Source organism: Acomys russatus, chromosome 8, assembly GCF_903995435.1.
Source record: "Acomys russatus chromosome 8, mAcoRus1.1, whole genome shotgun sequence".
Classification (NCBI taxonomy): Eukaryota; Metazoa; Chordata; class Mammalia; order Rodentia; family Muridae; genus Acomys; species Acomys russatus.
This window is the reverse complement of record NC_067144.1, coordinates 54737344-54764674: the sequence shown is the minus strand read 5'-3', so window position 1 is coordinate 54764674 and position 27331 is coordinate 54737344. Positions and strand designations below refer to the sequence as shown.

The following is a 27331-nucleotide window of genomic DNA, read 5'->3' as shown; positions in this document are numbered from 1 at the left end:
TAAAGGTGAATTTCAAGTTTTGAAAATATAATCCATTAAAGCACTTTTCTTATTCACAAAAGGATCCAAATCTATAAAATGAATAGGAAATCCATGGACCCATATACAGTGTTTTGAAATACGGGGATAAAAATTAGAAAGTTAATTTGGTATGAACAACTCAAAAGAAAGTATGAGTTTAGACAAAGGTTTTCCTGTTTGTGCTATAGTAAACAAAGGTTCTGTTGCTTACACACTCTGTTGTAGCAAACCATTTGATCCACCTGTGTGATTCGTACAGTGTTTCATGTGAGCATAAGTAAACCAGTGACCTCTAAGGAAATGATTTCTGTCTTCTAATTGCCCAAGGGAACTGAAATGACCTGGAGAACATCAAACGCTAACTATCAGATCACCATTACTGCCATTTTGGGTGTGTTTATATGTAATTTACACCTTCAAAATATATTTCATCATTCCAGGCCTCCCCGAGACCTTAGGACCACCAGGTAATGTCTCAGTGTGTTTATCGTTTTCATAAGGCCAACTCAGAAAGAGAAATCCTAAATTTATCCAGCCATCCCAGAATCCCAAGAGAAAAAAATATATTAATGCTATCATCCATATCTATCTCTTTCTCCTCACACTTATGTATACAGAACAAATGCTTATTCAAGGCAAAGTGCTAAATAACTAAAAGTTAAATTTCTAGAGTGGATTAAGGTGCCTACCAACGGGTTGTGAAGTGAATTCCAGGCTTCTAAGCCACTGTTGTCATTTATCCATGAATTTTTATCTTTTTTCTTTCCATTATACTTGGTTTCAAGCATACTTTAAATTTATTGCATATTTCTGAATGACCTTTCGAGAAACTTTTTATTTTCGAATGCTTGAAGCCAGAGGAGTTCAGTGGTGGGTATGAGATACGCTGAGCAGTCAGCCACCTACCGTGTCCTGATACACTGAGCAGTCAGGCACCTACCGTGTCCATGGTCAGGTTTTCAGAGAGTCATTTAATACCCCCTCCTCTTCTTTGCATGCACCACTGCGGTTTCCCTCTGTGTAGCACAGTGTACCTCCTTCATGCCTTGCTGCCCGCAGTTCTGTGATGAGGAGAGCATGGCAGAGAAAAGCAACTCCTCTGATGGCTAAGGAGGGATGTAGAGGAAAAGAAGGAGGCCATGTTTCAACATACAGTGCAACTTCTCACTTCATTTACATAAGAAGGCTGCATCAGGAACAACACCTAAGAGCCCCACAGTGCCACATTGGAGACTAAGCCTGGTTATTACATCCAAATGTAAGATAAAAACTATTCCTTCCTCCTTGCTTCTCTCTATTCGTCATGTCATTTTTTTTGCTTTTTTTTTCTACTTATTTTTTTTATTAATTTATTCTTGTTACATCTCAATGGTTATACCATCCCTTGTATCTTCCCATTCTTCCCTCCCTCCCATTTTCCGCTTATTCCCCTCCCCTATGACTGTTCCTGAGGGGGATTACCTCTCCCTGTATATGCTCATAGGGTATCAAGTCTCTTCTTGGTAACATGCTATCCTTCCTCTGAGTGCTACTAGGTCTCCCTCTCCAGGGGACATTGTCAAATGTGAGGCACCAGAGTACGTGAGAAAGTAATATCCCACTCTCCACTCAACTGTGGAGAATGTTCTGACCATTGACTAGATATGGGTAGGGGTTTAAAGTTTACCGCCTGTATTGTCCTTGGTTGGTGCCTTAGTTTGAGCAGGACCCCTGGGCCCAAATCAACCTATCATAATGTTCTACTTGTAGGTTTCTAGGACCCTCTGGATCCTTCTACTTTGCTATTCTCCCATGCTTCTCTCATCTAGAGTCCCAATAGGATGTCCTCCCCTCTGTCCCAGTTTCCTGGTAAGTGAAGGCTTTCATGGGACATGCCCCTTGGGCTAGTATGCATATAAAGTGAGTATATACCATTTGAGTCTTTCTGCTTCTGGATTAACTCATTCATTATGATCATTTCTAGCTCAATCCATTTATCCACAAATTTCGGGAATTCCTTGTTTTGATAGCTGAGTAGTATTTCATAGTGTATATGTACCACAGTTTCTTTATCCATTCTTCTACTGAGGGACACTTAGGCTGTTTCCATGTTCTGGCTATTATGAGTAAGGCTGCTATGAACATGGTTGAGCAAATTTTCTTGTGTGTGCTGGAGCATCTTCTGGGTATATTCAAGGAGTGGAATAGCTGGGTCTTGAGAAAGCCCTATTCCCATTTTTCTGAGATAGCACCAGATAGATTTCCAACATGGCTGTACTAGTTTGCATTCCCACCAGCAATGAAGGAGTGTTCCTCTCTCCCCACATCCTCGCCAGCATGTGGTGTTGCTTGAATTTTTGATCTTAGCCATTCTGATGGGTGTAAGATGGAATCTCAGAATTGTTTTGATTTGCATTTCCCTGATGACTAAGGAGGTTGAGCATTTCTTTAAGTGTTTCTCAGCCATTTGATATTCCTCTGTTGAGAGTTCTCTGTTTAGTTCCAAGCCCCATTTCTCAATTGGGTTATTTGGTTTGGTGGTGTTTAATTTCTTGAGTTCTTTATATATTTTGGATATTAGACCTTTGTCAGATGTAGGGTTGGTGAAGATCTTTTTCAGCCTGTAGGCTGTCACTTTGTTCTCTTGACAGTGTCTCCTGCCTTACAGAAGCTTCTCAGCCTCATAAGGTCCCATTTATTAATTGTTGACATTAAGGCCTAGCAGTTGGTGTTCTGTTCAGGAAGTTGTCTCCTGTGCCAATATATTCCAGGCTCCTCCCCACTTTTTCTTCTAAGTGACTTAGTGTCTCTGGTTTTATGTTGAGGTCATTAATCCACTTGGATTTGAGTGTTGTGCAAGGTGACAAATATGGGTCCAGTTGCATTTTTTACACAATAGACCTCCAGTTAGACAGCACCATTTGTGAAGATGCTATTCTTTTTTCCATGAATGGATTTGGCTTCTTTGTCAAAAATCAGAGTGACCATATGTTGTGTGGATTCATATCTGGGTCTTCGATTGCGATTCACTGATCAACCAGCCTGTCTGCTGTGCCAGTATCCCATGCTGTTTAATTACTATTGCTTATAGTACAGTTTGAGATCAGGTATGGAGATTCCTCCGGAGCACCTTTTATTGTACAAGATTGTTTAGCTATTCTGGGTTTTTTTTTTTCCATATGGAGTTCAGAATTGAACTTTCAATATCTTTAAAAAATTGTGTAGGTATTTTGATAGGGATTGCATTGAATCTGTAGATTGCTTTTGGTAGGATGGCCATTTTTACTATGTTAATTCTCCCGATCCATGAGCAAGGAAGATCATTCCATCTTCTCAGGTCGTCTTCTATCTCTTTCTTCAGAGTTTTGAAATTTTTTTCCCTTCACTTGCTTAGTTAGAATAACTCCTAAATGTTTTATATTGCTTGTTGCTAATGTGAAGGGTGTGGTTTTCTTAATTCCTTCCTCTGCAAGCTTGTCATTTGTGTATAGGAAGGCTACAGACTTTTTTGAGTTAATTTTGTATCCAGCCAATTTGATGAAGGTGTTTATCAGCTGTAGGAATTTCTCTGGTGGAATTTTGAGGGTCACTTAAGTACACTATCATATCATCTGCAAATAGAGAGAATTTGACTTCCTCCTTTCCCATTTGGATACCCTTGATTTCCTTTTGTTGTCTTATTGCTCTGACTAGAACTTCGAGTACTATATTGAAGAGATATGGAAAGAGTGGGCAGCCTTGCCTTGTTCCCGATTTTAGAGGAATTTCCTAGTAGCTCATCATTTACTTTGATTTTGGCTATTGGCTTGCTGTATATAGCTTTTATTATCTTGAGGAAAGTGCCTTGGATCCCAGATCTCTCTAAAATTTTAAACATGAATGGGTGTTGGATTTTATCAAATGCTTTCGCTGCATCTAAAGAGATGATCATGTGGTTTTTTTCTCTTCAGTTTGTTTATATGGTGGATTACATTGATGAATTTCCATGTATTAGGCCATCCCTGCATGCCTGGAATGAAGCCTACTTGGTCATGATGAATGATATCTTTGATGTGTTCTTGTATTCGTTTTACAAGTATTTTATTTAGTATTTTTGCATCGATGTTCTTAAAAGAAATTGGTCTGAAATTCTCTTTTTTTGTTGAGTCTTTGTGAGGTTTAGGTATCATTGTGACTATGGCCTCATAGAATGAATTTGGTAATGTTCCGTCCATTTCTGTTTTTTGGAGTAGCTTGAAGAGTATCAGTATTAGCTCGCCTTGAAGGTCTGGTAGAATTCTGCACTGAAACCATCTGGCCCTGGACTTTTTTTTGGTTGGGAGACTATCAATGGTTGCTTCTATTTCTGTAGGGGAACTGGGACTATTTAGCTTGTTTATCTGTTCTTCACTCAACTTTGCCAAGTGAAATTGATCAAGAAAATTGTCCATTTCCCTTAGATTTTCAAATTTTGTGGCATGTATGCCTTCAATGTAGGATCTTATGATTCTTTGTGTTTCTTCAGTGTCTTTTGTTATGTCTCACTTTTCATTTCTGATTTTTGTTGATTTCAATACTGTCTCTCTGCCTTTTAGTTAGTTTGGCGAACGGTCTGTCTATCTTGAGATTTTCTCAAAGAACCAGCTCTTGGTTTTGTTGATTCTTTGGACTGTTTTCTTAGTTTCTAATTTGTTAATTTCAGCCCTGAGTTTGATTATTTCCAGACGTCTACTCCTCTTGGGTGTTTCTGCTTCTTTTTTTTCTAGGGCTTCCAGTTGTGTTGTTAAGATGCGTATGTGCGATGTTTCCAATTTCTTTTTAAAGGCACTTAGTGCTATGAATTTTCCTCTTAGCACTGCTTTCAATGTATCCCACAAATTTTGGTATGTTGTTCCTTCATTTTCATTGAATTTCAGAAACTCCTTGATTTTTTCTTTATTTCTTCCCTGACCCAGGTGTCATTTAGCAGAGAGTTGTTTAGTTTCCACATATGTGTAGGCTTTTTGTTATTTCTGTTGTTGTTGAATTGCAGCCTAAGAGCATGGTGATCTGATAGAATACAAGGTATTATTTCAATCCTCTTGTATCTGTTGAGGCTGGCTTTGTGACCTACGATGTGATCAATTTTGGAGAAGGTTCCATTGGGTGCAGAGAAGAAGGTATATTCTTTCTTGTTTGTGTGAAAGGTTCTATAGATATCTGTTAGATCCATTTGACCCATGGCATTGATTAATGATGTTATTTCTCGGCTTAGTTTCTGTTTCAATGACTTATCCTTCAGTGAGAGTGGGGTATTGAAGTCTCCCACTATTATTGTGTGGGGATCGATGTGTGGTTTAAGCTTTTTTAGCAGATCTTTTACAAATGTGGGTGCCCTTGTATTGGGAGCATAGATGTTCAGAATTGTGATGTCATCTTGGTTGACTTTACCTGTGATGAGTATGAAGTGTCCGTTCTCATCCCTTTTGATTAATTTTGGTTGAAAGTCTATTTTGTTCGATATTAAAATGGCTATGCCTGCTTGCTTCTTGTGACCATTTGCTTGAAATAATTTTTTCCAACCTTTTACCTGGAGGTAATGCCTATCATTATGGATGAGATGTGTTTCTTGAATGCAGAAGAATGTTGGATCTTGTTTATCCACTCATTCAGTTAGTCTATGTCTTTTTATTGGAGAATTGAGACCATTGATGTTGAGAGATATTAATGACCAGTGAGTGTTAAGAGTCTTAATTTTGATGTTGTTTCCAGTCGAGCGTTTGTGTAGTTGTGGTTTTGCCATGGTATAGTTATCTATTTCCTGAGTAGTTTTGGTTGTAGCTTGACCCTTTGGGATAGAGTTTTCCTTCTAGTACCTTCTGTAAAGCTGGATTTGTGGATAGGTACTGTTTGAATTTTTTTTTTTTTTTTTTTTTTTTTTGTCATGGAATATTTTGTTTTCTCCATCAATGGTTATTGATAATTTTGCTGGGTAAAGTAGTCTGGCCTGGCATCTGTGGTCTCTTAGGGTTTGCAGGATCTCTGTCTAGGCCCTTCTGGCTTTTATGGTCTCTGCTGAGAAGTCGGGTGTAATTCTGATAGGTTTGCCATTTAAAGTTATTTGGCCCTTTTCCCTTGCAGCTTTTAATATTTTTTCTTTGTTCTGTATGTTTTGTGTTTTGATTATTATGTGACAGGCAGTTTTTCTTTTCTGGTCAATTCTATTTGGTGTTCTGTAGGCCTCTTGTATTTTTATAGGCATCTCTTTCTTTAGATTGGGGAAGTTTTCTTCTATGATTTTGTTGAGAATAGTTTCTGGGCCTTGGAGTCTGATATCTTCTCTTTCTTCAATGCCTATTATCCTGAGATTTCTTCTTTTCATGGTGTCCTTAATTTCTTGGATGTTTTGTTTCAGGAGTTTTCCAGATTTGACATTTTCTTTATTGGTTGCTTCAAGGCCTGTGATTGTATCTTCTAGACCCGAGATTCGTTCTTCCATCTCTTGGATTCTTTTAGAAAAGCTCATCGCTGTGTTGCTCGCTTTCTTCTCTGAGGTCTCACGTTCTGGTTTTTCTTCTGTCTGTGTTTTTATCATTGAATCCATTTTCATCTTCAGATCTTGAACTGATTTTTTTTATTTCTTTCATCTGATTTTTTTTTTTTTTTTTTTTTTTTTTGGTATATTCCTGAGTTTCTTCCATTGCCTCTTTATAGGTCTTCAGAGCTTGAACCGTTTTATTTATTTCTTTCATCTGGTTGTTTGCATTTTCCTGCAATTTTTCCAGTTCCACTCTATGTGCTTCTTTTATGTCTTTCACCTGTTTGGCTGGGTCTTCCTGCATTTGATTATGAATTTTGTTTCCTCTATTATCATCCTCATTACTAAGGATTTGAGGTCATTTTCTCATATTTCCATTGTATTTGAGTTCTCTGGGTTGTTTTCTTTGGGATAACTGGAAACTGGAGACGCCATGTTGTTTTGGGCTTTTTTGCGTATGCTTTTACGCTGTCCTTTAGACATCTTGCTGTCTTCGTTTTTGTTGGGTAGCTTCCAGAGTTGGATGGAGGGAGTCTGATGATAGATTCACTTGTTTTCTCACGATTTCCATAGGCTGGAAGCTGTGATGCTTCACTGGTGTGGATGGCAGGAGGTTAGGCCTGTCATTTTGGACTCTCACAGCACAGTGATCCCCTGTGCTGTGGGTCCTGTAATCGTTCTGGGTCTCTGAATGAGCGTTGGGTCAGGCCAAGGTATCCACAGCCTTCTGGGTCCCCTGCCAAGTCCAGCCAGGAACACTGGGCCCGAACCACACACCGAGCTCAGCTAGATTCTCAGGGCCTGAACTGTCTGCCGAGCTTAGCTAGAGATTCTGGGCCCAAATGCACACAGGATCCCGCAAGAATTTTTGGGCTGGGACTGCGCACCAAGCTTAGCTAGGGGCTTTTGGCCCAAAGTGTGTGCTGTGGTCAGTTATTGACTCAGGGCCCGAACCCTCTGCCAAGCTCAGCCAGGAATTCTGGATTCAAACTGCACACTGTGTCTAACCAGAGTCTTAGAGCCGGGTCTGTGCCAAAAGCTCAGCTAGAGTCTCTGGGACCAACCTGTCTGCCAAGCACAGTTAGGGACTCTGGCCCCAAACTGCACGCCGAGCTCCACCCATGTCTTCAGGGTGGAATTGTGCACCGAGCTCAGCCAAGGACTCTGGACTCACACTGCGCGCAGAGTTTAGGCCAGGACTCCTGGCCTAAACTGCGTGGATAGTCCAGCCAGAGTCTTAGGGCCCCCGAGCCTGTGCGCACAGCTCAGCTAGAGTCTCTGGACCCAACTTCCCGGTAAGTCCAGCTAGGGCCTCTGGGATGAATCTGTGTGCTGACCTCAGCCTGCGTCAGTGCACCAGAACTGCCCGCTGAGCTGAGCTAGTGTCTAGGGCAGAACTGCTCGCTGAGCTGAGCTAGCGCCTCTGGTGGACCTGAACGCTCCACCCAGCCTGTGTCACAGCAGGTGAACTGCAGCTGCGCTGAGCTAGCTCATCATGTCATTTTATTTTAATGTTTCTAACTGGTTTTTGTTGTTTGTTTGTTTGTTGTTGTTGTTGATTTTGTTTTTGCTGCATTTTGTAAAGGCTTCCTCCAAGGAAACCCAAGAAAAACTTCAACTGAAAAAAGTAATAACTTTATAAAGTCAGAACTAATATATGCTTAAATATAGTGCATTTTACTACTATGATTTCCACAGTCTAGCTAAACTCTACTGTGTCTGCTTTAATGCCTCCTAAAAAAACCTATTAGCAAATAGATTATAACATTAGTTCTATTACTTTGAGTTTCCTTGTCATCAAATCGACTCCCAGGTCATGAAAATGTGCTCTTGCCGAGAAACTCTCTTTTAGAAGGATAAGTAGCTGTCCTGAGACACATTGACAATGATAAACAGAAAATGCTAGATATCAGGAAAAAGACTGAAAATATATGATGAGTGACTGTAATAACATTGTCTAAGGGGGAAAACCAAGCAAATTGCAGAAGAAATGTAATCAGAGATGGAGTTGTTTACCCCCAAGAGGGACCCAGCCTACATATAAAAGTATGGGTGTTCTGTTAATGAATCTGCTCCATGTATGTGCAGGCTAATGTGTGTGTGTCAATGCGAGGGCACGTGTCCTCACATGACAGAGATGCATCTCAGAAAAATCAGGAGAAAAGTGTAAAATCTTGCCCATGCTTCAAGTGTTGATAATATAATTTAATTGCAGACCTTTCATCCCAGCACTTCGGAGGCAAATACAAGCAGATCTGTGACTTTGAGGCCAGCCTGGTCTACAGAGTGAGTTGTAGGACAGAGAGGAGTACATAGAGCAACCCTGTCTAGGAAAAAAAAAGATAAAATGCACAAATGGGATTTCGGAAAATGATTCCAAAGGATGATTTGCGAAGCTCTGTATTTCGGGGGAGATTTTTTCATTTTGTTCAACTTGGCATCGGCGGAAAGTGTGGAGCTGTGTATGTTAGAAAAATGGTGTCTGTGCAGTGCTCTGTCTTTCAAAACATATACTTAGGAGTCATGATACGATTAGTGTTCAAAAAGAGCACAGATTAAATGTCACGGGGGCATCTTTAATGCTGTGAATCGGACTGCACACAGGATCCGTAATCTTCAGAGGCAGGTGTTTGACATGTGCCCTGTAGTCACATGAAACTACAGATATTGACAAATTATAAAGCCCATTGTAGAAAATAAATGCTTTGAAGCGGAAAGGCCAATCTGAAGATATGTGCCAGAGCTGTTGGGGTTAACCTTAATACCTACAATTTAGAGATTAGGGGATACTTTTGAATGGCTTTAAATGGCTTCAGCCAGAGACTGTCATTTGTTAAAAACAAGTGGATTTGTCTTTTCCTAATACTAATGTACTTAGTTTATGAGCTGTCAAAATAATTTTGAATTATAGACTCTCACTCAATTGTGTTCATTATTGCTGATGTGACTGTTATCTCAATTTTCAAATAGAAGTACCTTGAAGTGTGGCAGACCTCAAAGCAGGATTTTCTTAAGGACTCATGAGCTTCTCATTTCTAAAATATAAGTAAAATAAGATAAATCAGTGGCCTGATTTCCAGTACACTTGTTCAGTGCAATCAGGTATCACTACAAATCAAATAATAAGTGAGAAATGCAACCAAAGTTTAAGAAAAAAGTAGGCCGCACAATCAGGGATTGTTTATCACGTAACAGATCCAAAGAAGGGAACTCATCTTGCTTTAAATTGCAGTTTTTTCTCCTACAAACCTGCTGAGTCTAAGGGCAACAACATTACCTTATTTTTTAACTTATAATATTTTATTTACAAAAATACATAATTGCATCATTTTCCTTCCTTTTCTTCATCCAATCCGTCCAATTTAACCACTATGCCCACTATGTAACCCCACCCACCCCCGACTCTTAACCCCACCCTACCCCACCCCTGCCATTTACTCTCTCAAATTAATTGCCTCCATTTCTTTAACCTCTGGGTGATATAAATATGTTTTCCCTCAACTATATTGTGTAGCCTGCTCAATTTGTATGATGTTTCTTGCATGTATATGATGTCCAGGCTAACCAACTAGTATTAGGTAACCAATATGGGGGCTCTTCTTTAGGGAGAACTAGTTTTATTATTTGATTTTAAGTGTAATGTTAGGGCTAGATGCCACTCAATAAATGAATAATAACAGAAAGGGAGTGAGTGACAAGTTTTATAAAGTCAGACATATCTAACGTGCTAATTGAAAAAAAAAAAAGTGCTGCTGAAATTTCCGGTCATGTAAAAGGAAGAGAATTTCAAAACTTTACTTTTCAAAATGTTCCTCTTAAGTCACTGCTCAACCATTTTTAGAAGCAAAACCTCTTTGGTGTAGATTCATACCTGACTGTTTAGTGAATGAGTGCTGGCAAAGTGGGTCAAGTTTGGGTTTGGGTTTTGAGACTGGAAAGAAAACATTGCTCAGTGATGCTTTTCCATCCCTCGAGTTCATCTTTTGTCTTTTCTTTTGACACAGAACAGAATATTTTATTCCCGAATTCTGCACTTGTGCTATTTTCTCAGCCAATATGGGCAAATTAAGCTGTTATGTTGAAATGCAGTTAAAGAGAGGGTGGTGGCTTCACAGGGTTTATCTCTTCCAGACAGACTGTAATTAGAATTAGCCAGGCTTTTCCTTAATTTTGCACGAGTTCTTATGTGCAGCCTTCCCGCCCTTACTATAATTAGCATCGTATCACTCCCATTAGTGTTTTTAGTCCCTCAGATGGTGCCATAATGGTCACAGCTAAAGTTGCCATTAAAGGGCAATTGCTATTTACAATGGCCATAAAGTAGACACTTTACTACAGGGAGAAAATATAGTAGGTTTCCATTTAGAAAGCAGAGGCAGGCTCTGCATTAGTCATGTACCCTTGGGCTGAGAAGGCGTTCCCGGAGTGACCCTGTCCCTACACTTTTTCAGCAGGCAGTTGGGAGATCTGAAAACAGGTGAGTCAAGTCACTCTTCTAAACAACAACAACAACAACAATAGGCGTGTTCAGCCGAGTTTCCTTATAGTATCAAAATCTTGGTGTCACAGTGTGTGTGCCTCCATGATCACAGGGCACAGCGGAGGAAACTGAGCCTGGACTAGTGTGCGTGTCCAGTGGTCCAGTGGCAAAAGTGTGGTAGAGTCAGATGAACATTCAAAAGATGAGAATGCAGTTGCAGTTTTTTTTTAATTTTACATTTATTTTCTAAAGATCAACTTTCAAGGCAGTAAGCATCACAATGGCATTAGCAAGCAAAGTCTGCTCCATTTGCTTCTGCTTTCTTTGCTTTCTTGCCCCCCGAGTCCCTTCTCTTGTCTCCTTCTCCTTTCTATTTTCATGTACTGTGTTCTTTAACACACATACCCCACCTTCACGAGAACCTTTTTTAAACCTAGATTTTCATACACACACATACATACACGTTTTTATTTTATTTATTTATTTATTTTTTAACTAGGCAAATAATTTTATTAACCTTTTCCAAACATTATTCCCAGGCTTCTTCAGCTTAGTTTGCTGCAAAGAATAAATTGTGTATAAGCAAAAAGTGAAAAGAGCTACAGTGTCCAGGGGGCTTGGGCTTAAGAAGATTAGAGATCTAGATTGTATCAGATCCATAAAGAAAATAATTTAAAAAAAAAAAGCAGTCGTGATATAAAATAGCAGCTCCTATAACTTCTGCAAGTGTCACCTTCTTCAGAAGCTGCGTCAATTCAGTTTGCCTCGTTCTTAGAAGCTTCATCAAAATTCTCCACCAGATCTGGAACCTCATCATCATCGTCCTCTCCAGTAGCAAGTGGTGCTTTTCCATCCACAGATTGTTTGGGCGGAGCTTCTCCCAGTCTCCTCAAAGTAATCAGACTGTCTGCACCGAGCTGGTTTAGGATGCTGGGTAGCATTTCTGTCAGCTGCTTTGTCTCAGCGTGACCCGTAATAGTGAAGGTGTTTGCTGCCAGAGATGCCTGAACTTTAGGGTTGTTAAAATGTATCACTGTCCCTTGGTTTGTAAACATGTTCAACTCTTCAATACCAGAGATATTGTTTACCCCCAACTTCTTTAAGGAGACCTGCAGTTTTTTATCATCTGCTGTGGCTGTTCTGTGAACTATCTTCTTTTTTCTGCGAGCAGTTCCTTTCCCACCAATGCGCACTTGTGCCTGCAGTTTGGCGAGTTTTTCCTGGTTCACGATCGTTTCTTTCATCTTGTCGGAGTGGAAATGGGGCCGCATGGGGTACTAGGGTTCGCGTTCAAGGGGGTCTCGGGCAGACCAGCTGATATAAGGCGCGCACACACGGGGACGCAAGATGGCAGCTAAAACCATACATGCTTTTTATTACAAACCGTGATCCACACATTGGAAAGACCATGACATTTGCAAGAAAATGAATGGAGTTGGAAAGAATTCCATTGGGAGACTTGCTATTCTCCTGCACTTCTTCCAAGGCATAATGAATGAACATGACTGGTCCTGGTCTCCTTTTTTGACCAGGCACGTGATTGACAGCTCATTAAACTTCTCTTCACCGACTGGCATGTTATATTTTGGTTCATTTACTAGACTCATTGTCATGTAGCTGTATCAACCATGTCATGTAGATACGGGGCAAGATTAGTGTTTCCAGGTTTGCTGCTTATATATAACTGTTTTGTTTCGATCAATCTTATTTTTCAAGATTACTTTTTCTGAGCATCACATAATTACCCTTTAGCACTTTCCTTCTCATTAAAATTACTTACACTATTTTACCTTTTCTAGTAACCATATTATATGTTCAGTTTGTTTTTTCCTTGTAGATTTATTTTCTTTTCCAGCTGGGTTTTCTTCAGCATATATTTAGTTCTGGTGAATTGTTAAAATTCATCACAAAACACAAACAGTTGGATCATAGAAATGAGGACACTTTAGCACTGTTACATGATTAATGTTCCCCATGAATTCTTCATGATACCAGATTGAAAGATAATGTTATGAATGTGTAATGGGAAGTTAACTGAACGTGTCATTTTTTGGTTAGTTTCTGAGAGGCTTTGCAACCAGTGTTTCTCTCAATGGTTGGGATTTCATGAAACTATCTTATTTCTCCTTATATATTAAAATTCACAAGTCATTATGATGCAAACCCTTAGTTCAGCTGTTAAAAAAATAATGCCCATATGAGGTTGCTTCTACTGATATACCTCAGCTGTGTGTGCATATAAACTTGCATTTTTCTCATTTTTACCTTGAGAAATTTAATAAAGCATGTTAATCTTTTGATGAGTGCTTAGTTCAATAAGGAACAAAAAGTTTAAAAATCACATATATACAACAATATACATAATTATAAACACAAATATGTGTCTACTAAATGATATCACAGAACATATTATAAAACCTGGCAGGACAATACAATTTAGAAACAAGTCTGAAGTAAAAACTATCTTTTTGTCATCTTCCCCGCTTTTAGTGCATAGATAAAGCAAATGAAAACTTTTTTTTAGCCAGGTAATGGTAACTCATGGCTTTAAGTCCAGCACTTGGGAGACAGAGGCAGGAGGATCTTTGAGTTCGAGGCCAGCCTGGTGTACCGAGTGAGTTCCAGAACAACCAGAGTTACACAAAGAAACTATGTCTTGAGGCCCTCCCCTTTTCCCCAGGAAAAAAAAAGAAATATTTTAAATTTGAATAATGATTAGGAGCAATGCCAGGTTGAATATCCAAATGAATATATCCCATTTTAACTTAGAGAATTCTTAATTCACTCTTTTTAATTTTATTATTTAATTAAAATATAATTGTACCATTTTCCTCTTTTCTTTTTTTTTTTTTTTTTTTTTTTTTTTTTTTTTTTTTTTTTTTTTATTAATTTATTCTTGTTACATCTCAATGTTTATCCCATCCCTTGTATCCTCCCATTCCTCCCCCCCCCATTTTCCCATTATTCCCCTCCCCTATGACTGTTCCTGAGGGGGATTACGTCCCCCTATATATTCTCATAGGGTATCAAGTCTCTTCTTGGCTACTTGCTGTCCTTCCTCTGAGTGCCACCAGGTCTCCCCCTCCAGGGGACATGGTCAAATGTGAGGCACCAGAGTATGTGAGAAAGTCGTATCACACTCTCCACTCAACTGTGGAGAATATTCTTACCATTGGCTAGATCTGGGAAGGGGTTTAAAGTTTACCTCCTGTATTGTCCTTGGCTGGTGCCTTAGTTTGAGCGGGACCCCTGGGCCCAAATCTGCCTATCATATTGTTCTACTTGTAGATTTCTAGGACCCTCTGGATCCTTTTATTTTGCTGTTCTCCCATGCGTCTCTCATTTAGAGTCCCAATAGGATGCCTTCCCCTCTGTCCCAGTTTCCTGGTAAGTGAAGGCTTTCGTGGGACATGCCCCTTGGGCTAGTATGCAGATATAAGTGAGTATATACCATTTGATTCTTTCTGCTTCTGGGTTAACTCACTCATTATGATCATTTCTAGCTCAATCCATTTATCCACAAATTTCGGGAATTCCTTGTTTTTAATAGCTGAGTAGTATTCCATAGTGTATATGTACCACAGTTTCTTTATCCACTCTTCTACTGAGGGACACTTAGGCTGTTTCCATGTTCTGGCTATTATGAATAAGGCTGCTATGAACATGGTTGAGCAAATTTTCTTGTTGTGTGCTGGAGCATCTTCTGGGTATATTCCAAGGAGTGGAATAGCTGGGTCTTGAGGAAGCCCTATTCCCATTTTTCTGAGATAGCACCAGATAGATTTCCAAAGTGGCTGTACTAGTTTGCATTCCCACCAGCAATGAAGGAGTGTTCCTCTCTCCCCACATCCTCGCCAGCATGTGGTGTCGCTTGAATTTTTGATCTTAGCCATTCTGATGGGTGTAAGATGGAATCTCAGAGTTGTTTTGATTTGCATTTCCCTGATGACTAAGGAGGTTGAGCATTTCTTTAAGTGTTTCTCAGCCATTTGATACTCCTCTGTTGAGAATTCTCTGTTTAGTTCCAAGCCCCATTTCTCAATTGGGTTATTCGGTTTGGTGGTGTTTAATTTCTTGAGTTCTTTATATATTTTGGATATTAGACCTTTGTCAGATGTAGGGTTGGTGAAGATTTTTTCCCAGTCTGTAGGCTGTCGCTTTGTTCTCCTGACAGTGTCTCCTGCCTTACAGAAGCTTCTCAGCCTCATGAGGTCCCATTTATTAATGGTTGACATTAAGGCCTGGGCCGTTGGTGTTCTGTTCAGGAAGTTGTCTCCTGTGCCAATATGTTCCAGGCTCTTTCCCACTTTTTCTTCTAAGTGAGTTAGTGTCTCTGGTTTTATGTTGAGGTCTTTAATCCACTTGGATTTGAGTTTTGTGCAAGGTGACAAATATGGGTCCAGTTTCATTTTTTTACACATAGACCTCCAGTTAGACCAGCACCATTTGTTGAAGATGCTATCCTTTTTCCATTGAATGGATTTGGCTTCTTTGTCAAAAATCAAGTGACCATATGTGTGTGGATTCATATCTGGGTCTTCGATTCGATTCCACTGATCAACCAGCCTGTTGCTGTGCCAGTACCATGCTGTTTTAAGTACTATTGCTTTATAGTACAGTTTGAGATCAGGTATGGAGATTCCTCCGGAGCATCTTTTATTGTACAAGATTGTTTTAGCTATTCTGGGTTTTTTGTTTTTCCATATGAAGTTCAGAATTGAACTTTCAATGTCTTTAAAAAATTGTGTAGTTATTTTGATAGGGATTGCATTGAATCTATAGATTGCTTTTGGTAGGATGGCCATTTTTACTATGTTAATTCTCCCGATCCATGAGCAAGGAAGATCACGCCATCTTCTCAGGTCATCTTCAATCTCTTTCTTCAGAGTTTTGAAATTTTTTTCATACAAGTCCTTCACTTGCTTAGTTAGGGTAACTCCTAGATATTTTATATTGCTTGTGGCTAATGTGAAGGGTGTGGTTTTCCTAATTTCTTCCTCTGCAAGCTTGTCATTTGTGTATAGGAAGGCTACAGACTTTTTTGAGTTAATTTTGTATCCAGCCAATTTGCTGAAGGTGTTTATCAGCTTTAGGAGTTCTCTGGTGGAGTTTTGAGGGTCACTTATGTACACTATCATATCATCTGCAAAGAGGGATAATTTGACTTCCTCCTTTCCCATTTGGATCCCCTTGATCTCCTTTTGTTGTCTTATTGCTCTGGCTAGAACTTCGAGTACTATATTGAAGAGATATGGAGAGAGTGGGCAGCCTTGCCTTGTTCCCGATTTGAGAGGAATTTCCTTGAGTATCTCACCATTTACTTTGATTTTGGCTATTGGCTTGCTGTATATAGCCTTTATTATGTTGAGGAAAGTGCCTTGTATCCCCGATCTCTCTAAAACTTTAAACATGAATGGGTGTTGAATTTTATCAAATGCTTTCTCTGCATCCAAGGAGATAATCATGTGGTTTTTTATTTTCAGTTTGTTTATATGATGGATTACATTGATGGATTTCCGTATATTAAACCATCCCTGCATGCCTGGAATGAAGCCTACTTGGTCATGATGAATGATATCTTTGATGTGCTCCTGTATTCGTTTTGCAAGTATTTTATTTAGTATTTTTGCATCTATGTTCATAAGAGAAATTGGTCTGAAATTCTCTTTCTTTGTTGAGTCTTTGTGAGGTTTAGGTATCAATGAGACTATGGCCTCATAGAATGAATTTGGTAATTTTCCATCCATTTCTATCTTTTGGAGTAGCTTGAAGAGTATCGGTATTAGCTCGCCCTTAAAGGTCTGGTAGAATTCTGCACTGAAACCATCTGGCCCTGGGCTTTTTTTGGTTGGGAGACCATCGATGATTGCTTCTATTTCTGTCGGGGAAATGGGACTATTTAACTTGTTTATCTGTTCTTCACTCAACTTTGGCAAGTGAACTTGATCAAGAAAATCGTCCATTTCCCTTAGATTTTCAAATTTTGTGGCGTATATGCCTTCAAAGTAGGATCTTATGATTCTTTGAATTTCTTCAGTGTCTGTTGTTATGTCTCCCTTTTCATTTCTGATTTTGTTGATTTCAATACTGTCTCTCTGCCTTTTAGTTAGTTTGGCTAATGGTCTGTCTATCTTGTTGATTTTCTCAAAGAACCAGCTTTTGGTTTTGTTGATTCTTTGGACTGTTTTCTTAGTTTCTAATTTGTTAATTTCAGCCCTGAGTTTGATAATTTCCAGGCGTCTACTCCTCTTGGGTGTTTCTGCTTCTTTTTTTTCTAGGGCTTCCAGTTGTGTTGTTAAGATGCTTATGTGCGATGTTTCCAATTTCTTTTTAAAGGCACTTAGTGCTATGAATTTTCCTCTTAGCACTGCTTTCAATGTATCCCACAAATTTGGGTATGTTGTTTCTTCATTTTCATTGAATTTCAGAAACTCCTTGATTTCTTTCTTTATTTCTTCCCTGACCCAGGTGTCATTTAGCAGAGAGTTGTTTAGTTTCCACAAACGTGTAGGCTTTTTGTTATTTCTGTTGTTGTTGAATTGCAGCCTAAGAGCATGGTGATCTGATAGGATACAAGGTATTATTTCAATCCTCTTGTATCTGTTGAGGCTTGCTTTGTGACCTACGATGTGATCAATTTTGGAGAAGGTTCCATGGGGTGCAGAGAAGAAGGTGTATTCTTTCTTGTTTGGGTGAAAGGTTCTATAGATATCTGTTAGATCCATTTGACCCATGGCATTGGTTAATGATGTTATTTCTCGGCTTAGTTTCTGTTTCAATGACTTATCCTTCAGTGAGAGTGGGGTGTTGAAGTCTCCCACTATTATTGTGTGGGGATCGATGTGTGGTTTAAGCTTTTTTAGGAGATCTTTTACATATGTGGGTGCCCTTGTATTGGGAGCATAGATGTTCAGAATTGTGATGTCATCTTGGTTGACTTTACCTTTGATAAGTATGAAGTGTCCTTCCTCATCCCTTTTGATTAATTTTGGTTGAAAGTCTATTTTGTTCGATACTAAAATGGCTACACCTGCTTGCTTCTTGTGACCATTTGCTTGGAATATTTTTTCCAACCTTTTACCCTGAGGTAATGCCTTTCATTATGGGTGAGATGTGTTTCTTGGATGCAGAAGAATGTTGGGTCTTGTTTATGTACCCATTCGGTTAGTCTGTGTCTTTTATTGGAGAATTGAGGCCATTGATGTTGAGAGATATTAATGACCAGTGACTGTTAAGAGTCTTAATTTTGATGTTGTTTCCAGTCGAGCGTTTGTGTAGTTGTGTTTTTGCCATGGGATAGTTATCTATTTCCTGGGTAGTTTTGGTTGTAGCTTGACCCTTTGGGATGGAGTTTTCCTTCTAGTACCTTCTGTAAAGCTGGGTTTGTGGATAGGTACTGTTTGAATTTGTTTTTGTCATGGAATATTTTGTTTTCTCCATCAATGGTTATTGATAATTTTGCTGGGTAAAGTAGTCTGGCCTGGCATCTGTGTTCTCTTAGGGTTTGCAGGATCTCTGTCCAGGACCTTCTGGCTTTTATGGTCTCTGCTGAGAAGTCAGGTGTAATTCTGATAGGTTTACCATTAAATGTTATTTGGCCCTTTTCCCTTGCAGCTTTTAATATTTTTTCTTTGTTCTGCATGTTTTGTGTTTTGATTATTATGTGGCGGGCAGTTTTTCTTTTCTGGTCAATTCTATTTGGTGTTCTGTAGGCCTCTTGTATGTTTATAGGCATCTCTTTCTTTAGATTGGGGAAATTTTCTTCTATGATTTTGTTGAGAATAGTTTCTGGGCCCTGGAGTCTGATGTCTTCTCTTTCTTCAATGCCTATTATCCGCAAATTTCTTCTTTTCATGGTGTCCTTAATTTCTTGGATGTTTTGTGTCAGGAGTTTTCCAGATTTGGCATTTTCTTTAATGGTTGATTCAATATCTGTGATTGTATCTTCTAGCCCTGAGATTCGTTCTTCCATCTCTTGGATTCTGTTAGAAAAGCTCACCTCTGTGTTGCTCGCCTTCTTCTCTGAGGTCTCACGTTCTCGTTTTTCTTCTGTCTGTGTGTTTATCATTGAATCCATTTTCATTTTCAGATCTTGAACTGATTTTTTGATTTCTTTCATCTGATTTTTTGTATATTCCTGAGTTTCTTCCATTGCCTCTTTATAGGTCTTCAGAGCTTGAACCGTTTTAGCTATTTCTTTCATCTGGTTGTTTGCATTTTCCTGCAATTTTTCCAGTTCCACTCTATGTGCTTCTTTTATGTCTCTCACCTGTTTGTCTGCGTCTTCCTGCATTTGATTACGAATTTTATTTGTTTCCTCCATTATCATCCTCATTACTAAGGATTTGAGGTCATTTTCTTGTATTTCCGTTGTATTTGAGTTCTCTGGGTGGTTTTCTTTGGGATAGCTGGAAACTGGAGACGCCATGTTGTTTTGGGGTTTTTTGCGTATGCTTTTTCGTTGTCCTTTAGACATCTTGCCGTCTTTGTTTTTGTTGGGTAGCTTCCAGAGTTGAATGGAGGGTGTCTGATGATAGATTCACTTGTTTTCTTACGATTTCCCTAGGCTGCGAGCTCAAAGCTTCACTGGTGTGGATGTTAGGAGGTTAGCCCTGTTGTTCTGGTCTCTCACAGCCAGTGATCCTCAGTCCCTCTCTGCTGTGGATCCTGCAATTGTTCTGGGTCTCTGAATGAGCGTTGGGTCAGGCCAAGGTATCCACAGCCTTCTGTGTTCCCTGCCAAGTCCAGCCAGGAGCACTTGGACCGAACCACGGGCAGAACTCAGCTAGATTCTCAGGGCCAGAACCGTCTGCCAAGCTCAGCTAGGGATTTTGGGCCCAAAATGCACACAGGGCCCAGCCAGAATTTTTGGGCTGGGACTACGCACCAAGCTCCACTAGGGCCTTTTGGCCCAAAGTGCGTGCTGTGGTCAGTTATTGACTCAGGGCCCGAACTGACCACCAATCTCAGCCAGGAATTCTGGATTCAAACTGTACACTGTGTCCAACCAGAGTCTTAGAGCTGGTGGAACCGAGAGCTCTGTCCAGCCTGTGCCACAGCAGGAGAACTGCGGCTGCTCTGAGTTAGCGCCAGTAGTGGAACAAGTGCTCCACCCGGACTGTGTCACCGCAGGGGAGCTGCCGCTGAGCTGAGGTGGTGCCTAGGATGGAACCGCGCACGTCACCAAGCCTGCGCCACAGCAGGAGAACTGCGGCTGCTCTGAGTTAGCGCCAGTGGTGGGACAAGTGCTCCGCCCAGACTGTGTCCCCGCAGGGGAGCTGCCGCTGAGCTGAGGTGGTGCCTAGGATGGAACCGAGCACGTCACCAAGCCTGCGCCACAGCAGGAGAACTGCGGCTGCTCTGAGTTAGCGCCAGTGTTGGAACAAGTGCTCCGCCCGGACTGTGTCCCCGCAGGGGAGCTGCCGCTGAGCTGAGGTGGTGCCTAGGATGGAACCGAGCACGTCACCAAGCCTGCGCCACAGCAGGAGAACTGCGGCTGCTCTGAGTTAGCGCCAGTGGTGGAACAAGTGCTCCGCCCGGATTGTGTCCCCGCAGGGGAGCTGCCGCTGAGCTGAGGTGGTGCCTAGGATGGAACCGAGCACGTCACCAAGCCTGCGCCACAGCAGGAGAACTGCAGCTGCTCTGAGTTAGCGCCTGTTGTGAAACCAAGTGCTCCGCCCAGACTGTGTCACCGCAGGGGAGCTGCCGCTGAGCTGAGGTAGTGCCTAGTGTGGAGCAGCGTGCTCAACTACGCCTGCGCCACAGCAGGGGAGCTATGGCCACGCTGAGTTAGTGCCTCAGGCAGAATTGTTTGCTGGGCCGGGCCAATACCCGGGACTCTGGGGCCGAACTGTCCGCCGAGTCCAATCTGGGTCCAAAGGCTCCACGCGACCCAAATCCTGCCCCGAGTCCCCTCTCCCGCAGCAATTCCCACCAGCCACCACACCAATCGCCTCCACCGGAAGGCTATGAGCTGCAAACCTCAGCCGCCGCTGCTGGTGCCGCTGGTGCTGCCGCCTCTGCCGCTGCCGCTCCGATCAGAGAAAAACCACGCTCCTCCCGTGTGCAGGGGCACGCAGGTCCTCCGCACCCTGGTCCCTCCGAACCGTGGAGCACTCCCGCTGTCGTGATGTTCGGACCTCGGTGTTCCTGGCTCAGAAATCTGTGCAATTCCCTGAATTGTTCACTGGAGCCTCCAAACGCGGTCCACACTGCTCGCCGCCATCTTGGATCCTCTCGGTCCATTTTCCTCTTTTCAACCATACGAATGCTCCCTCACTCTCTCTTAAACTCATTGTTATAATATATGCAATAGATATACATATAATAAATTATATAATTACAAGCATTATATGAAAGCAACCTTGCTGTCCCTTTAGTATTATTTGTATGCATATGGCTTCAGGACTTGACAATTCATACTAGATATTCCGTTAGGGTCCTCATTTTAGGAAAGACAATTTAAAGCAGGTACTGCCTTTCTTAGATGCTTATAGATCTTTTTCTATAGATGGAGCCTTATGAAACATCTCCCATCTGTGTCATCATGTCCATTGGTCTAGTGTTTATTCAGGTCTAGTTTAGGCAGCCATATTGTTAAGGTATCATGGATGAAATGTCCCTGTTTCTAGGAGATGCAGTCTTGCAGCAGTTTATCTGGACTTCTGGATCTTAGAATTTTTTCTGGCCTCTCTTCCACAATGTTCCTTGAACCTTAGATATAGTAGTTGTGTTATGAATCTATCAACTGCATCTAGACACCCCATGATCAGTTTTTTCTCTGCATTTACACCATTTGTGTTGCTAAGCAAAGTTTTTCTCTTCTTTTTTTTTTAATTTTTAATGTATTATAATTTATTCAGATTACATCCTAAATGTTATCCCCTAGTTTTATCTTCCTGTTCCCACCCTCCCTCCCTCTTCTGCCCTATTCCCCTTCCCTAGACCTCTGAGAGAAGGGATCCTCTTCCACCACCATATGACCACAGCCTCTCAACTCCCATGCAGATAGCCTGTTTCCCTTCCTCTGTGCACATCTGGGTCTTGGAAAATAATCATATCGAGGGACCCAGAGTTCATGTCAGAGGCAGTTCCCAATCTCCCCACAACTTTTGAGAATGAGCCGTCCATTGGTTAGAGGAGAACAGGGGGTCTATGTTTACTGCATGTATTGTCCTTTGTTGGTACAACAGTTTGAACAAAACCCCCTGGGTCTAAATCTGTAGGCCTTGGTTGGTCTCCTTGTGGGGAACCCGAACCCTCTGGGTCCTTCCATCCCCCCATTCTTCCATACCACTCTCAGTGCTCCACCTGGAGTCCATCAGTGAGTCCCAGTGTCTGTCTCGATCCCCCACTGGGAGGAGTCTCTCAGAGGACATCTGTGTTGGGCTAATATCCATTTATAAGTGAGTATACATCTAATACCCCATAGCCCTAAGGCTCATCATAGTGTTTTTTAATATTATTGAAATTTATTAAATTTTTAACTCAATAATATGAGCCAGAGCATGTTGCAGCAAATCTATTGTTTGTGAATAATAATATTAATAACAATAAACAAAATGGAATATCTTTTCAAAAGGTAAGTAAGTATATACCATGTGTGTATTTCTGGGTCTGAGTTACCTCACTTAGGATGATCATTTCTAGTTCCATCCATTTGCCTGAAAATTTTAAGATTTCCGTAGTTTTGATAGCTGAGTAGCATGCAAAGTTTTCAATGAATAGCAAGAGCTATACCTACCTGCAGGGAGAAGTATACATTTTTAAATGCTTTTAGGAACTATATTGGTTTAGTAAAGCAGCAAAGTAAGTTCTCTTCTAAGGTCCATGGCTGCACCATCCCTAGTAGGTACCTAGGGTTTCAGTGCCTGGCATGATGCCCTTCCTATTGAGTGGCCTTAATTCATCCTGTTTCCATTGCTGCCTCTTCTGATGCAAACCTAACCTGCTACATGTTACTAAAGACTTCAGAGTGTCAGCACTGTTTTATGAGATAAGAAAGACACTTTTGAGCAGAAGAGTGACATAAAATAACTTATTTAATGGGAAGTGCAAATTTCCAGGAGTGTCAGAGGCTATTGCATGTCAATGGTGGGAACAATTAAAATGATCCAAAGAAAGAATGACAGTGACAGTGTCTTGAACCATATACACAGACTTGAAGATATGAAGATTTTTAATATCAACATAACATATTCTCCTATGAAACCAATATCTGTGACATCTGTATTAGAGAGAATCAAAGGCGGCTCCATATTGTCTCTCTGAACAAATAAAATAGTTGACACTTGTTGGACTAGATAGATAAACATGTGGAGGAGGAGAAAAAACAGGACACATAAAGAGATCAGTTTGGGACATGTTAACTTTAAAAATCAGACATTCAGTTTGAAAAGAAAAAAAAAAAAAAAAAGCAAAATTACACAAATCTACAAATTCCGGAAATCAGGAAAGAGGTTTGGCTGCAAATGTATATTTTGATTAGCATAGAGATGGTATGCAAAGTCATGGTCCAGATGTGATCACCAAGAGAAATAGCTTTGGCCCTGGCATCCAAGATTTTACAGATTAGAGAACTGAGAGGAAACATCTGGAAAGATTGTGATGCTGTAGTTAGACTTGGAGACAAAGCACGAGAATGAGGTATACAGAAAATTAAGTGAAAAAAAAAAAACTTTAATGATAAGAAAGAGATGAACTGAGAAGCAATGATTGGACTTCCAATAGGAAGGCCACTGATGACCTTCACAAGAACTGCTACTTCAGTGTGGTCATGGTTGGTTTTAAAGCCTGATTTGAATTAGTTTGATGGAGTTGGCAAGGGAAGAATTATTGACAGTTCATTTGAAGCAAATGACTTCCTTGCTCTTGATCTGTGCCAGGCTGAACTGGAGTAATTGGATCCCCTGCCTATACCTTTGATGGGAAAGCATGATTATTGTTCATTAAGATTTTCTTAAAATTCTGTTCAAAAGCAAACAAATAAAAATACAACAAACATCGTCCTGAGCTACAGACCTAAAGTCCAATGGGAAAGTCTGCAGAAAAAGATGCTGGTCAAAAAGGAAGAAATTTGTTTAGTAAATGTATTAAAAAGGAAATAAATACTCAAGTTCCTAATTGTTACATTTAACTCAAAGGATTTCACTGTCTATAACCGAAGTTAGTCACTAAGGCCATCATTCATAATATTAATTGAAAGAAAAATGATTTTAACAATTGAAGGTATCAAAGGCATTTTAAAAACAATACATAGTCCTGATTGATCTAAGTAAGCCAGAGATATTCCTTAGGCCATTTTTCTTTTCTGGAAGCATCTTAGCATGTACAAAAACTTCATGCCATAGTGGTAGAATATAAGGAGGTATTTTTCCTTCAAATACTCACTAGCAACTACTAATGATATAGATTGTGTATATTGCTGGGTTTCTCTCTTCTTCTTAGGATGCTCTGATCTGTTGTTTCAGCATTTTGGCATCCCTTATATAGCAGACACCTTCATTCATATTTCCTCTATGATATGTTCATATCACACTCACACACCAAATACCAGTCTAGCCTCCCTTTTGTATGACAGCTGTATATCTCTTTACTCCAGTACCTCGTGTGTGTGTGTGTGTGTGTGTGTGTGTGTGTGTGTGTGTGTATCTGTCTCACTCTGATCCACAAGACCACCATTATATGGCGTAACACATTGTGCAGTGTGGTACGTTACAGCACTCATGGCCACAATGTGTAATGATGAAAGATCCTGCACACAGTGTCTTCTTTCTACAATACACACCAAAAACCAGCGGAAGTCAGATGTGATCCTTAGTTTTGTGACTGTCTCATTTAAACTTTTCATTCAGACTTACTTTCCCTGGGTCAATATCTTACAGTTGAAGAAACTGACTCCATGACCAAGCATGTAAGCAGCAACTCTGAACCACTCTTCTTTTGAACTCTTTTGGCTTATCTTACTCTGAACAGAAAATCATTCTCTTCTTGTTTTGAGTTGCCAACTCCCTGGTACCATATGTTGCCCCCTCCTCCACTTCACCATTATAATTTGCTCTAATGTCGATCACAATATAGATTCAAACTCTAAAGCCTCATTTCCTCTAGTATCTTAGTTATTTCATGTAAAACTAAGCTTTGTTTTGGAAGCATTGTACAGCCGTACCTCCTGACTCCTTATAGCTCAACCACAATCCAGAGATTTGTTTATAAGCTAGTATCTGTTACCAAAGCTTCTCGGAGGGAGGCTGAAATTACAACAAAAGATGTGAGCAACCAGTGTCTTAAGCTTAGTTGATAAAACTATGACAAGCTTTGAAAAAAAAAAAAAACAAAAGGAACACATGAATGCATGATGTGAGGTGGTTAGGGTGGTATGGTGTGCCAGAAATGATTGTATGGCATTCTAAAAACAATAATTAAAATCTCTGTAGAAATCTTTTCTCTCTAGAAATTTTCAGTAAACTTATCTTATAATATTGTTCCTAAGTGTAATGTGAAAATTCTCTCGAGAAAGGGAAAGCTTTATCATTTTTAACTTTGTCCTCCAGAATTTCTGTTTTCTATGTGGTATTTCATTTTTGTATGTTAAACACATTTCTATGTCATTTCTTGTGTAATTTAATGAAATTCCGTCTGTAGTGTTTAGTGGGCCTTGAGGCTATTGCTGAGAAAAATAGTTTTCTAGCATTTAAATATGTTTAAAACATATGTGTGTATTTGAAAGCTACTTGCATTAGTTTCTGTATTAAGTACTATGTCTATGTCTGCATTAGAATATTTAAATTGCTCAATTACCAAGAAAGTTTTATCAAAGTGTCCCTATGACCACAACAAAGTGCAAAGAAGTTTTTGGCTCATCATTGCCTATCTAAATATTTTCCTTGTAATCATAAATCTATCCTCTATTGGTGTCCTACCCCACTCTTTTTGAGTATTGGAAAATGCTTTATTCATCAATGCATTGCCTCTTCTGTACTTACCTAAACTTAACATACATTTATTTGCATTCCCTATTTTTCTGCTTTCCAACTTCTCCTTTACTCCTTCACTCAGGGAGTTTTCTCCAGGGTAATGAAACCGGTTTCCCAGACTCAAACCTTAATGATGAATCCACATATCTCTTTGCATTGAAAAGTCCCTATATTGGATTAGTGAAATCAGATGATCAGAAGGCAACCAACTATGATCCCTCTAGCTTAGTTACACCAGGTGTTACAAACAGCCTTAAACACGTGAAGCTGATCCACAAAACATTCTTTTTAAACTTGCACCAACAAACTGCCTAGACTTTGATGAGTTAGAAACCAGATTTTTGTCTTCAGTATTGTGATCATTCATGTTTTATACTGTTCATTGATATGATCAAAATTGCAAGAAACTGACATTAATGTTTCTTTAGGTACCAGTTAACTTTTCACCATTGATAAACACAATTCTCCTTATAAGCAAAAAGGGTCACCAAGACATCCTGTGTTCAGATTTTCTGTCAGTTGTGACAAGTGATTTTCCTTATATCCAATTAGGCAACTACTTTTTGTGATAAGATTGACATGTGGAAAAGTAGTATGTCTTTCTGTAAAAAAGATGAATATTTTAAGGAAGGATGTCTTTATATGTTCTCATAAAATTGAGATGAAACAAACTTTGCATATATAATTCATAAAAAGCAAGCCAAAATAATCAAATCTAAAATATCATTATACTGACTTGATGAATATCATCCTCTATTCTGACAACAGGGGATATTTTTTACATAAGGTGCTCAGAATAAAGATATACTTGAAGCAGTACCACAAAACATTAAAAACTAAGATGCTATTGTCACATTTTAGATATGAGTTGAAAGAAAATAATCCACTCTATTTATCTGGAAGATATTCAGTCACTTTCATCTTGCTCTATATTAAATGCCATTTTTGAAGAACTACTCAAAGTCTCTTAAAAGAGGATTTTATCAGAAGGGAAAGTATTAAATAATGAATTTCCATGCTTTGAATTTTATGCATGCCTTCACATAAAATAACTTTTTCGAGGCATAAATCTCTTTTATCCCATGCAGATGCCACAAAATTTAGACATGGGTGTTGAGAAATGCCAACTTGGAATATGGGGTCAATGACAGTGCGTGTCAAAAGGGTTAGACATAAGAGGCCATTCATTTTCAATCCTGACATTTATGTGATGATAATTTCTTTACTTGGTATATTTGTAGCACTTGAAATAATATCAGTCTCTTAAAAATTGGTATTAGAATTAAATATTATTTGTCTTATGATATATGGTATTTTAGGGACTGTAATAGGTACGTGGGTATAGGAATAAAATGCATCTACTTCTTGTTTATGTTTTAT

At 39.8% G+C, this 27331-nt stretch overlaps 2 protein-coding genes across 4 annotated transcripts in view; one reads left to right on the top strand and one right to left on the bottom strand.

Moving 5' to 3' along the window:
- The window catches only part of Robo2 (roundabout guidance receptor 2), a 1234122-nt gene that overhangs the window by 199420 nt on the left and 1007371 nt on the right, over positions 1-27331 (top strand). The gene's annotated exons all lie outside the window — the stretch shown is intronic.
- On the bottom strand, positions 11732-12220 carry LOC127192813 (transcription factor BTF3-like). 3 transcript variants are annotated; one of them, XM_051150144.1, is made up of 2 exons: positions 11836-12220; positions 11732-11778 (listed from the first exon to the last, which is right to left on the bottom strand). In XM_051150144.1, the coding sequence occupies exons 1-2, from the start codon at positions 12218-12220 to the stop codon at positions 11732-11734; spliced, it is 432 nt and encodes a 143-aa protein (XP_051006101.1). The 3 variants fall into 3 exon arrangements, with proteins under 3 accessions (XP_051006101.1, XP_051006102.1, XP_051006100.1); XM_051150145.1 differs by having other exon boundaries at positions 11732-12036; positions 12151-12199; XM_051150143.1 differs by having other exon boundaries at positions 11732-12220.

Coding starts and splice junctions, on each gene's coding strand:
- LOC127192813 (XM_051150143.1), bottom strand. CDS start 12,220: ATGAAAGAAACGATCGTGAACCAGGAAAAACTCGCCAAACTGCAGGCA.